The following is a 12,903-nucleotide window of genomic DNA, read 5'->3' as shown; positions in this document are numbered from 1 at the left end:
AAATTTGTTTCAAGTTGTATTTATTTATTTTTTTTACATAAACATTTTTAATTCTCATACTGTGATCAGCTTGACTGGACAAATGATGATGAATAGCATTCAAATTGATTTGTGAGCAATGTTTACTCAAATAATGTATTTTACATATTTAACTGTATAACTCACTTTTGTAAGGCTTCACTTCAAAAGCACATTTCCTAGTCCTCTTAGCCCAGGAGATACTTTGTCTTACAATAATACATTTTTTAAAATATAATTTAGTTTTTAGCTGCTCTAGTGAATACTGTGTGGAGCTGCATAGATTTCTGGGTAATTTCATTTCAAATGAATCAGTTGTGCACTTATGGCGTTCCACAGCAGGGGGCAGTACAGTTCCTAGGCACAGAACAGTCTCAGCACAAAACCCCAAAAATCTTCTCATCTTCTCTTCCTCAGTGGGCGGGCTTGTAATTAATATCTTAAAACGATAACAGACAGTAAGAATGATCACACTGAAATTAACAATACAGATCTATGCAACTATGACAGAAAGTAATCGCAAATAATTGCTATTTCCTATGAACCTAGATTTGGAAGCCCTGATCTGGAATACCTCTATGACGTATGCTTTCTAAGTGCTGGTGACAACATACTCTCACCGTTAATAGATCTACTTTTGGAGGGGAGGGGGTCCCAGACCCGTCATTATAAATCTCACCAGACACGTCTGTTTCATCTGGTCGCTGACTGCAATCCGAGAACTTAGTCTAAAGTAAATTAGAATGAACCTCAAACAGGCATGACCACAAGTAAAGTCTCTTATTCAGCAAAAACGGCATATCTTGAATTACCGACGTGACTCTATTCAAAACGGCAAAAAAGAGGACGTGTATGTCGAAATGTTTTCCTGGATACACAGATGTGCATATGTACACAATAAGCAGGTTAAACATTAAAGCATATCTGGGCCTTAAGATAAGAAGTAACTGGGATTAAATTTGTCAACAGCATGTAACAAAGTCATGTACAAACGAGGCAGGGCGGTTATATGTCCGTTCAGATTAATCTTTCCAAATAAAATTCTCAGGTCATAATGACTGACACTCACAAAATGATCACAAAACAGTGATTTTTCGATAGTCAGTTTATATCTTATAGCAGTTGCAGTCTGGCAATAAAAAGGTTCACAATTCTCTCAAACACTGTCTAGCAACAAAAAATGTACTTACATTTCCAATACAGGTTGTCAGACATGTCTACTTTTTCCACAAATATTTTGCATGTTTTTTTTTTTCCGTGTTCACTATCGATAGTGCTGAAAGATATGTGAGACGAATTTAGGAAATATCAGTCTGCTTTCTTGCATCTGTCAGTTATCTCTAAGTTGAAAATGATAGGAAGGGAAGACCAGGGCGTGCCACCACACTTCAAACGGTTCTCAACCACTTCAGAATAAACGTTTTGACCAGAGGCTACGAATGCTGCTCTCACTCTCCAACTCTGTCACACCTGCTCTCTGAGGGAATCTGAACATCACTCAACTACTTTGGCAGCAGAAGATGGAAAGATGGTCCAAGATAAAAGAACGAGGGCTTAGAGGCAGGGCTTGTTTGAGGGTGGGGCTTGGTTGGGCGTATGGGAGGTGAACTGAACTGAACACCGAAAATCACTTCAGTAATGTCATATTTTTGATTTCTTGAAAGAAGATGCAGTCACAAGGGGTCCTGGATTTCACTCTGGATATGGAATGCATTCAGAACTACTCTGATATTTGGAAAGGTAGCAACACCAAATGGCAAACACATTATCCAAATCACGAACGGATGTGTTTTAGTTGTTTTTATATATATATATATATATATATATATATATATATATATATATATATATATATATATATATATATATATATATATATATATATATATATATAGCACCGTTTCTGGTCTTTAGACACCTGGTTGCATCGTTCCTCTGTGCCTGGAGCCCTGGCTTCACCCATTTCACACAGCAACAACATAACAACAGGAGGGAAACAGTTTGAGGTGTAAATCTGTAAAAAATAACAAACCAAAGCCTACATGTTTTCTTCATAATGCTGCTGCATTAGGTGACATCCACGTCTGCACATAAAAAGTATATATATATATTTGTATTTATATAATATATATTCATACTCTATTGACAGATTAGTCTACGATGAACTTAAGAACCACTGACTTCTGGCGGACGGGAAAAACGGGATTGTTCAGTCGTCTATTTTACAACAGCGTTAACTAATTCTACGTGTTCAGAGGGATACTGGTCTTGAATGACCATGTCGTCCAAGTAATCAGTCTCATCGCAGTGCACGGCTGAATGCTGTCAAGACGTAAAAAAAACCCCAAAACAAACAAACAAACAAAAAACAAATGTACAAACTGTCACCGTGGGAACCAACGACGTCGGTGTTGAATGTAAACTCCAGTGTCAGCTTGGCAGCGCCCCTGGCTCAGGATTGACCACGTTTGGCACATTTTTACAAAATGGAGCACAGATCAACAGGAGTGTAGTGGAGCAACAGAGTTTCAGTTCAGTCTGTTGCTTGAATCTTAACAGAGTGTTAAAAAAAAAACCAAACCTCGGAGCAGAACGAAGCTAAAAACGTTTCTGATTTCACCAGTAAACTCTTGCTAGGCAGTGTAGCACCCGCTGTGTGAGTTAATGCACAATGTCATGATCTCAGCTGTTAAAAAACAAAAAACAAGACATAAAAAAACCCAAAATCTGAGTTCACTACACTTCTAGATCCTAGCCTACCTTTCTGCTGCTAAAACGTCTCCTCTCTACAGAAGAGAATCTTCACGTTTGTGTATCCTTTCCTGTTTACCAGGAATACTGCGAATACCAGGAAATGATATTATAAGTAACAGAGCAGGACATGGTCTTTTTTTTCCTGTAATATACAACTGTAATGTAACTTGTATCTACATATGCAATATACAACAAATACTTTACACTAGAATTAAGAAGTTAAAAAGAGGAGGTACAAAATAAAAGTGATGAAGAAAAAAAGATGAACAGGCTCTGAAAATCTCCTCATGAAGAGAGCGCTCCGTAAAAAGCAGGTCGAACATAAAAGCGATGTTCTAAAAATGCGTCACAACTGTTTCCTCAGCTTGTGTTGAATGATTCATCCATTCCTTGTGCTTAACGTACCCTTCCCGCCTCTTTCCCGAACGTTCCTCATTCCGCTGCACAGCCAGCGCTCAATAGAACACATCCTTGCAGCCTTATCTCTGCAAAACTCCCTGGAATGGACACTGGAAATCAGCAGCTGGTTGGGAGCTGCCGTCCTTGGAGCGGGCTCTCGCCCCCGGCTGATGGGGTGTGTCCGTGTGTGTGTGTGAGCGTGTGTGTGTGTGTGTGTGTAGGTGTGCATTCCTGTTGTGTTCATGCACATGCCGGGCCGGTCTCTCTCTGAGTGCGGACGTGCCCGCGGGCCCCGCCCCTACACCCAGGAATCGGGGGAGGCGGGGTAGTGGCTCGTCTCGTAGTTGAGTTCACTGTAGGGCCGCGAGGCCGAGTAAAAGTCCACGTAGTTGCCGGTGGACTTCAGGCCCAGGTGAAGGGCGTCGTCCGTGGCGGCCGGAGGGCGCTGCTGCACCTGGTCTTCGTAGTAAACCTCCTCAAAATTGGCCCCGGGGGGAGTCTGAAACGGGGGGTAGGCCTCCGCAGGGTTGCCCTGGTTCGAGACCTGCCGCCAGCGAGCAAGAATGAGCGCAGCACACGGAGGAGATGCAGTTCTGCTACACCACAGACTTACGCAACCACATCCAGAGCACTACGAACCTTCCACTGCTAAACCTCAGAAATTATTCAAAATATTTCAGCATACAGGGTCATTAAAAATGATTTTTTGTTTATTTGTCATATGCTTGAATTTAAAGTAATATACAGCACAAAAGTGACCTCTCAGTCACCTGCTGCCTGTGTTCAAAGGCGGCTGTCCTGTCCGGTAGAGTAGCAGACAGTATTGTTACCAGATCACCCTCAGTTAAACAGACTTTCTTGACGATGAGGTAGTAATGTTTGAGTTGAGCTGGTGCAAACAGAACACTCAAAGCGAGCCAACCATAAGCGGCCAGTTCTTTGTTGGGTCAGATTTGAAAATGGTATTAATTATGTCTGTAAGAACACTTACAAAGACTGAGGTTGGTTCTGAATCAAATCAGACAACTTGATGACTTTTGTAATTCAGTGTGTTGAACCCGGTCTGAACGCTTACCTGGTTATGCTTGAGGTCATCACCGGGGGACACATAAGCACTGCGGAACAGTGTGGAGGTTCCACTGGCGATTTGAGCTGCACAGAAGCACATGTGGGAAGGGTTTTCGTGAGCACACACTAAAGCATGCGCACATGCCTGCTAGCATCTCTGCTGGGAAGGCAGCACTGATGCAGTGTCTGGAGATCAGGCGATCAGTCTGAGCAGGTGCAGGCAACCAGGCACACACGGCGCAAAGGTTACTATGCATTCACACACCAAAATCTCACTCGACTGCTGGCAAATGCTTCGCACAAAGAAAGGCTTTCGGGAACAGCGTGCTGGAGCGCCCGACCGGCGGGATTCTCCGGAGGCTGTTACCGCCGCATTGCTCGCACAGGCTGCAGCTAGCGGTCCCGGTGGTGGTGTCGGGTTACGGAGGGTGGGGCTCGCGCACCCTCGTCTCACCTGCCATGGCATCCTTCCTGGAGGTGTGCTCGCCCTTGTTGCCATGGTAAGTGGAGTTGGCTGCGGTCGTCTCGTATTCGGCTTTCCGCTCCTTCAGGCTCAGCATCTCACGCGGGGAGGCGGGGGCACTCGCTTCAGTCGAACGGACAAGCAAACGCACAAACAAGCAAACGCACGTCAACGTATCAACGTCACCCACTGAGGAAAGAACAAACGGCCTGTTCTATAGAGACGCGTCGCGCACGGTAGCGAGCTCTGTGTGAAGGACCTGATGCCGCTTACATTTTGGGAGGTGAGCAGGTGTCGGTGTTTAGTTCCAGTTTCTAATCTGAAACAGTTTAGTTTTATCTGAAGTCTTTCGCCGGACTACCAGAGGCTAAGAACCTCCTCCCCGTGTCTTGCCAGTGTTGTGTCCAGATCACCTGTGGGTTAGTAATGCTCACAAGAACCTGCCGGAAACTTTGATTATTGCACCCAAAGCAAAGAGGCAGAGACCGTTGCTCCATGGCGCCCTCTGGAGGACGGCGGGGTAGTGCAGAAGCACGCTACGGCTACGCGAGAAACAAGCCAGTGAGCGAGACGCTCACTTAAATCTCCTCACGTCACTACAGTCCTGATTTGAAAGCAACAAATATGGGTCAAACTGATGCAGAACGATGTTCAAAATTCCTAAGGGTTATTTAATGTTATAAATTAGGTTTATAATGTTATTAAATAGGTTTATGTCATAGTGCCTGTGGCCCCCTATGCAGTACACGAAACCTACATAAAGAGTATAACATCATAACACATTACCATTCTTCTTGCAAGTGATTAAATGTGCCATCTGAAATGACTGAACTTTTAGGCCAGCAGTCTATGCCGGGTTCACATGCTCGTGGCTCCCATCAGCACCGTCTCCACCGGTCTCACAGCTACAGGCCGACGGCTGTCACGGTGCCTGGCCACGGGTTTTCCCTAAACGTGCGGAGCAGAGAACTGCAGCCCAGTGACGTTGGACAAGACTGCAGCGCTCCCGGGCCCTGCTGAACCCAGCGGCAGACAAACGAGGCTCGCACGGCATTCGCTCTGCAGCCGGTACCGTGGCCACGCGACTCAGTGACATCATCCGGCGTGCTTCCATCTTGTGTCGGTGGATGAGCGTCTCTGGAGTTCCTAGTGTGCTGGGACTACATTAAACCAAGCCCATCCAGATATGCGTACATCTGCACTTATCCTTAAGGACTGCTGCACAGGTTAACTTTATTTTAATTTCTATGGTCTCTGTAAGCATCCATGCTCAAAACGAATGCTAAATGAGATTTATACAGACACAACCTTGGCTTTCACAGAAGACTTTTACTATGTATTATTTAAGTGAGTCTGTATGGGGTAAGCCAATATAGCTGCGGCATTGAGACTTCGCATGACAGCTGTGCATGAAGCACTTTTGCACAAGGATGTTCCTTAACGCAGTGTAAATTTGCCAATGTTTCCCTGCTCCATTTACGCAAGTCAACAAAAATACGTCTATTGTGGGAAAATGGGAAGAAAAGCAATCCGTAGATGAGAAATGGCCATTCTTTAGAATTCTTTAGACCCCATAAATCAAAGCTGCGCTCTTACACTAAAACCTCCCTTATTTGAATATTTATCAAATCTGCTGTGATAAAAACAGTATCAATGACAACAAACAAACCTTACTGTCTTTGGCAACCTGGAAAAAAATACCGAATACCTACTTATAGCCTTACACGAGAGGTTTCTCTCATGCTGTCACGGCTACCAAACTTTCCTAAAGACGTGGACGATTGCACAGTCTGCAAACGTAATATTCACCACAATAAATGCTGTCCCACTCTCCCAAGATCCCCTTATTTATTTATCATGCTCCTAGATGCCACGGAAGCCCACTTACCCGAGCGGTTGTTGGGCGATGTCCGTACCGGAGAGATGGAGGGTGTGCGGGAAGAGGAATACGGTCTCTGTCTGTCTCTCTCTATTGTGGAAGATGAACCCACAAAGTGGTACTGAGAGTAGCCATCCTGAAAGTAAGAGAAATCAATCAACGTGGCAGTTCGTCCGCGCCAGGTAAATGTCAAGAGTAGCAATCCAATAAGTCACCTCATATTAAGCATTGAGCAAGTACTAAAATATTTTTTAGAAACAAACTCTTTCCAAAATTTTCTTACAGCTCTGGTGCATTTTAGAAGCAACGCTCTACTGGGCAACTGCCAATGAGACTTTCTGAATTACCAGACGCCATCTCAAAAGAATTGGTTGTCTTTGACTACATACTGCTTACATTATCTCTGACTGCCTGTGTGTAGCTGTGCTTGCTGGTAACTGTAGATCAGTTGGAATAGCCTCAGACTGCCGTGAATAATCTAAACAGCTATATATAAATGAAATGAAATATATGAATGCATGTATATGATCTCATTTGGACAAAGCAGAGACAGACAGGGTAAAGCTGTGCTCTGAGTGCAGGGATGTCCTGAGGTGTCCCGACCTTCTTATACAGGCTGCGCAGGTCCCGGTACTGCCACATACTGTTCAGGACTTGAGAAGCTGCTTTCACGACCTTGGGCGTGTGTCTGAGGGGGGAAGCACGCAGAGGGAAACGTTTACACGCCACATGCTAGCGTGCACCTAAACAATTCAGTCTCACGAAATTGTGAGACAGCTGTGGACGCCAAGAGACACAGGCCAAATCGAAAGAGAAAAGAGAGAGAGAGAGAGAGCACTTTATGTTCTAGAAATAGCATGCAGGTGCTCTCCTGGATATATTTACACAGCACACTGTGCATTCTTTTTTGCACACAATTACCTACTTACAGTTATATAGTAAAATCTATTGTGTAACCAGTTGTTTGACAATGTAAAGCAGAGAGGTTGTTTCATGTCAAATAACCAAGCTCATGCTACCTTTAATAAGAAAATGGAACATTAATAAAGATGGCCAGTGAGCTCTGACGAGCCAGAGACATAACCTAAAAGGAGCTTTGGAAAAGCACATTAGTCTTGCACATCCATCACAAAGAAGGCTCTCTTGATATGTGTGTGTGTGTGTGTGTGTGTGTGTGTGTGTGTGTGTGTGTGTGCGTGCGCGTGTGTGTGTGTGTGTGTATGTGTGTGTGTGTGAGCAGCACCCTCCCCTGCTTGGACTTGGGCCCAGAGCCTTAAAACATCATTTTTATTTCTAGAGACTATCTATTGCACTTCCTAGGACAAATGACAGGCACTGCATGCTGTCATTGGTCTTGCATGTTAACATCTCTGCCGGTGGGGACCAATTACCGCTACGTCTCCATTACGATGCGCTCTTGAGATAAGGTGCAGGAAGAGAGCACCTTGCTGTCAGAAACGTAGCGAGGCCTGGCTGCGGAGACTATGGAAGAGGGAAGCTCAGCTACTTTACTGGAAGGGCCGCCTTGAAGGGTTTTTAGAAAACATTCCCGAAAGCAGGATATTTCATAAAGTCATTCTGCTTTCAGGAAAGGTGATAATAACTTGCTTAAGTGTGTATTACCAGTTCTGTATGGAAACAACTGCTGTCACCTGCCCCTGCGAGCAGCGCGGACTCGCCGTGTCCATGGCGTGTCCACGCTGCCTGTGGGCGTCTAAGTAGGCCTTCATAAATGTCTGACTGCTACCTACTTGTCTCCTTTACTGCGCGCGATGCCGATGAGCTTCTCGATGCCGCCGGCGTCTCGCAAGGCCTTGGTATTCTCCATGTTCTTGGTGATGACTTCGTGCAGGGCGCAGCAGATGGCCGTGATGGTGTCGTCAGACATGCTCTTCTCGGCTCCGGTGTTATTGTTGCCTCCTGGCAACCGGTGGACCAGGTCCCTCATGGCATACTTGCCTAGGGCAGGGACAACCAGGCAGAAGAACCACAGAGGGTCGGAGAGAGAGAATCAGAGAGACAGAGAGTGAGAGGGGGAAAGATAGAGGGAGGGAGAGAGAGAGAGAGAGAGAGAGAGAGAGAGAGAGAGAGAGAGAGAGAGAAAAGACACAAGGGCTTTAGCAGGCAGGAAGAGGGAGGAAAGGCTGGGCATTCTGTTTGCGAGCTGAGGCTCTTTTTGGCGCTTTGGGGCTGAGACTGATTTTGGCTCTGCCATGTGCTTGAAGAGTCTTGACTGATGGTTCTTTTCAGAGTTTCAGCTAAGGACACTGCAGCTGCAGTGGTGATGTTGGAAGACCAGACCAGACCAGCCTCACAGACACCAGCACCATACAGACCAGCCCAACACAAACCAGACCAGACCAGCCTCACAGACACCAGCACCATACAGACCAGCCCAACACAAACCAGACCAGACCAGCCTCACAGACACCAGCCCCACACAGACCAGCCCAACACAAACCAGACCAGACCAGGCCCACACAGACCAGACCCACAGACACCAGCCCCACACAGACCAGTCCAGACCCATAGACACCAGCCCCACACACACCAGAGCAGACCAGCCCCACAAAAGACCAGACCAGATCAGCCCCACATAGACCAGACCAGACCAGCCCCACACAGACCAGCTCACAAAGACCACCTCACACCGACCAGTCTGCAGAAGGATACCTCTAGCCTACTAACACCTACTCACACCACCTACCGCACGTCACACCACCCACGTTCATAAAATGTCCAGGATGCATGCCACTGACATATTCATTAAAATGAATATCAGTCATGAATGTTGCATTTAGCTAGTCAATAAGCCAGACCTCACACATTTGTATTCAGCAACAACGCAAGGTTGCCTTGTTTCTCCATTTACTCAGTAATTATTTTTTCCAAGTGTACTGAAACTGTTTGAACAGAAAGGTTCACATGAGCGCCTTTGCTGTTTTTATCATTTATTTAATTAAGTGATGGATGACATTTGCACACTTCTCTTCACTTGCTCTTCAGCGTGCTCTCACAGAGTGCTCTCCCCTTGCTCTGGATCTTTCGCATGATCCAAATGCCTGCAATCTGCTTGAGTGCAGAGTGAGGCTGTTACCATGGAGACACCAAGGCCGACCCAGGCGCCAAAATTGTTGCAGAGATCAGTAATTGTCTATTACTGTTGCGAGGAACATTTCAAACAATAACATGCCACCTCTCCCGTCAGCATAAATTTATTTAATAAGACTCGCAGGATTTATTCAATAACTAAAATCACTTACTGTGTTTACATGCACAAACACAAAATGCAAGAGCGGATATTAAAATCCTCATGTGCAGATGGAATTACAGAGCACGAGGAAGGAACAAGGAAAGAGCCAGTATTGTGTAAGATGCAACGGCCAGGTATCCCTTGCAAGTGTGTCAGTCAGAACCAGCTAGAAAGTGTTTGTTCTGAACCGATCCCCTGCCGGAACCACCGCCCACCTAATCCGCCTACCAGCCTGAGCCCCGCCCCCAAGTCCAAGCCCTGCCCCCTAGCCAGAGGCTCCGCCCCCATGCCCGAGCACCTGCCCGCTGGCTACCTACCGATCAGCTCCTTGTTCCTCACGTCCAGGGCCATGTTCCTGAGCGCCGTGGCCACGGCGCACACCACACGGTCGTTGTCGATTCTCAGCAGCTCCACCAGGATGGGCAGGCCCTTCTCCTTTCGCACCGCTGCCCGGATGTACACCGACCACTGCAAGCAACGCGGGGGCACAGCTGTTAGCCTCTTCTCACGTGCAGCGGAACGCGGACCTCTGGCTGGGTGTGCGACTCCCAGATTGCTATCGACAAAGTTAAGCATGCTGTGTGGAATGGCTACAGAGTGGTGAGATTACAGAAGACCAAATTTGAGATTTAAGAAATAAGCTAATTTCTAGGATGTTTTTGAGGAGGAAAGATCCATTGTGTGATGCAGTCAAAGGATTTGGCTGTAGCTTTAATGTAGTTGATATTGGGTATTGATATTAATATTGGGTAAAGTTGTCAAAAAATCCTCAATGTATGTCTGAGACAGATGACTGCGTGAGTGTGTGTGTGTGTGTGTGTGTGTGTGTGCGCGCATGCACATGCTCAGCGTGACCCGGATCTTTCTGATCTGAATCACCGCATCACAGATACACAGCTCGTGCTGTGGGAATACCAGCGTGTCAATAATAGCTGTAGTGAGAGTGCAGGCCGACCCGGTTGGTCCTCGGCTCTGTGAGGGGCGGGGCTACTCACTGGTTTTGGGGTGGGGCCTACCTTCCAGCTGCCCGCTGCCAGGTTTTGTAGTGCCCCGGCGGCCCCCTCCAGCGTATCCGGGTTGGAGCACTCCGACAGCAGCGTGAGGTATGGCTTCACGACGGACGGGTGCCAGAGCATCTGCAGGCCTTTTGGAGGATCGGCAGAGTCCGGAAATGGCCCGACTCCGTCCCACTGAGAGCACGGGAAGAGAACAGCGCGTCTGACAAATGTTCAGTTTGCAAGAGCTACCAGAAACCCTTAATATCTTAAATATGCAAACATTTGAGAACGAATCAATTTGCGACGAATACAGTGTACACAATACACGCGGCACGCGGATAAGATCCGAGGGAATATGCTAATTGACTCGGTAAAAAACAGTCATTTAACGATCCATCTGTCCTAAACACGGCTCCGGTCATCATCTCTGCAGATGTGCATTTGCATCACTGTAAATGATCGGCCTACTCCTGCAGGTCCTCGCAATTTCAGAGCCACAGTGTGAGACGATGCAACCTTCTACCGCCGCCGTCGGCCCGTCCGCTTGCAGGAGGGCGAGGGCCGAGGCTTCTTCCCTCCCCGCGGCTTTCAGAGCCCAAATGAAATCAGCCCACTAAAGTAAGTAATTATCTGCTGTGGAGGAAGTGCAGGGAGGGGGAGCTGATTGGCGACACGGGCCCACGCCGAACGCCGGTGCGGCTAAGTGCCGCTAATTGCCAGCAGCTGCAGCCCACCTGATCGTGACTCTTCTTCTTCTTCTTCTTTTTTCCCCAGCAGCCGGAGCTCTCGGCGTCCTTGGCGCCGGCGTCGGCGCACAGGACGCCGTCGAGCTCCTCCGAGCCCAGCAGCTGGCCCTGAGAGGTTTCGGCCGCCAGGCGGTAGGACAGATTCCTCAGGATGCACACGCAGTTCTCTATGGTCTGCGAGGCGGCCGAGGGAGACCAGAAGGAGAAAGAGGTGAGGGAGGAGTGACATGTTGATGAGAACAGAGCTGCACAAGTATGTGAATTAGCCTGACTTTAAAAGAAACACACCATAAGACCATCAACCATCATAAGACCATTTAGGCAGATAGTTTTGTCCAAATGGCAAACGTCTCCTGTTTGTAAAGCACACGTGTAGCTGCTTCTACGTTCCTAATAGTTCCTAATAGGATGAACTCCAGCGGAGAGCAGAGGAAGCTAATCCACTGCTATACACAGCGAAGCAGGGTAAAAAACAAAAGCCAGGACTTTGATCTTGTTAAAGGGATTTAATTCAGGCTTTTTTCTTTTTTCTCACTGACTGGTTCACATAAAGTATAACAGCACTAACAAAGAGCTCTCCAAATTCAAACAAAATTGAAACTCGGTGGGTGGTATTCGGGAGTCTGACTTTGTAACTTAATCTGTCAATTTCCATAACCTTCTCATTGCTGGTACTGCTAACACAATAGCTAGGGAAGAAATGAGAACTAACACCATGAGTGGCAATTGCTACTGCATTCAAAGCTAAAGCACTCAACACACAGTATCAATGCTAAAGCACTCAACACACAGTATCAACGCTAAAGCACTCAACACACAGTATCAACACTAAAGCACTCAACACACAGTATCAACGCTAAAGTACTCAACACACAGCATCAACGCTAAAGTACTCAACACACAGCATCAACGCTAAAACACTCCACACAGTATCAGCACTAAAGCACTCCACACAGTATTAACACTAAAGCACTCCACACAGTATCAGCACTAAAACACTCCACACAGTATCAGCACTAAAACACTCCACACAGTATCAGCACTAAAACACTCCACACAGTATCAACACTAAAGCACTCAACACACAGTATCAGCACTAAAGCACTCCACACAGTATCAACACTAAAGCACTCCACACAGTATCAACACTAAAGCACTCCACACAGTATCAGCACTAAAACACTCTTCTGTTGTCTCCCTTCGGGTAGTAACCATTGTTCTGCCTCCGATGAATGCACAATCTATTTCCATTGACTAGCCAAAGGCTTTTATCTGTCTCCACATTCCAGAGAGCAGAGGGAGCGATGTGGAGGGCGGGCACAGTT

General features: G+C 46.6%; 1 protein-coding gene across 8 annotated transcripts in view; it reads right to left on the bottom strand.

The window, feature by feature from the left end:
• Positions 1-78: 78 nt before the first annotated feature.
• Positions 79-12,903, bottom strand: part of ctnnd2b (catenin (cadherin-associated protein), delta 2b) — a 57,635-nt gene continuing 44,810 nt past the window's right edge. For 5 of the 8 annotated variants that reach the window (XM_081694621.1, XM_035519933.2, XM_035519936.2 and 2 more), the window contains 9 exons: positions 11,567-11,752; positions 10,830-11,024; positions 10,152-10,302; positions 8,333-8,540; positions 7,185-7,269; positions 6,591-6,717; positions 4,694-4,825; positions 4,247-4,323; positions 1,887-3,715 (listed from right to left, as the gene is read on the bottom strand). In XM_081694621.1, coding sequence (XP_081550747.1) covers positions 3,470-3,715; positions 4,247-4,323; positions 4,694-4,825; positions 6,591-6,717; positions 7,185-7,269; positions 8,333-8,540; positions 10,152-10,302; positions 10,830-11,024; positions 11,567-11,752 — 1,407 coding nt within the window. In that variant the 3' untranslated portion in view covers positions 1,887-3,469. Of the gene's footprint in view, positions 458-1,886; positions 3,716-4,246; positions 4,324-4,693; positions 4,826-6,590; positions 6,718-7,184; positions 7,270-8,332; positions 8,541-10,151; positions 10,303-10,829; positions 11,025-11,566; positions 11,753-12,903 lie in introns of those variants that run through there. The other 3 variants (XM_035519935.2, XM_035519937.2, XR_014115830.1) reach the window with 2 other exon arrangements.

This window comes from Electrophorus electricus, chromosome 13 (assembly GCF_041902795.1).
Source record: "Electrophorus electricus isolate QZ-2024a chromosome 13, ASM4190279v1, whole genome shotgun sequence".
Lineage (NCBI taxonomy): Eukaryota > Metazoa > Chordata > Actinopteri > Gymnotiformes > Gymnotidae > Electrophorus > Electrophorus electricus.
This window is presented reverse-complemented; position numbering and strand designations above follow the sequence as displayed.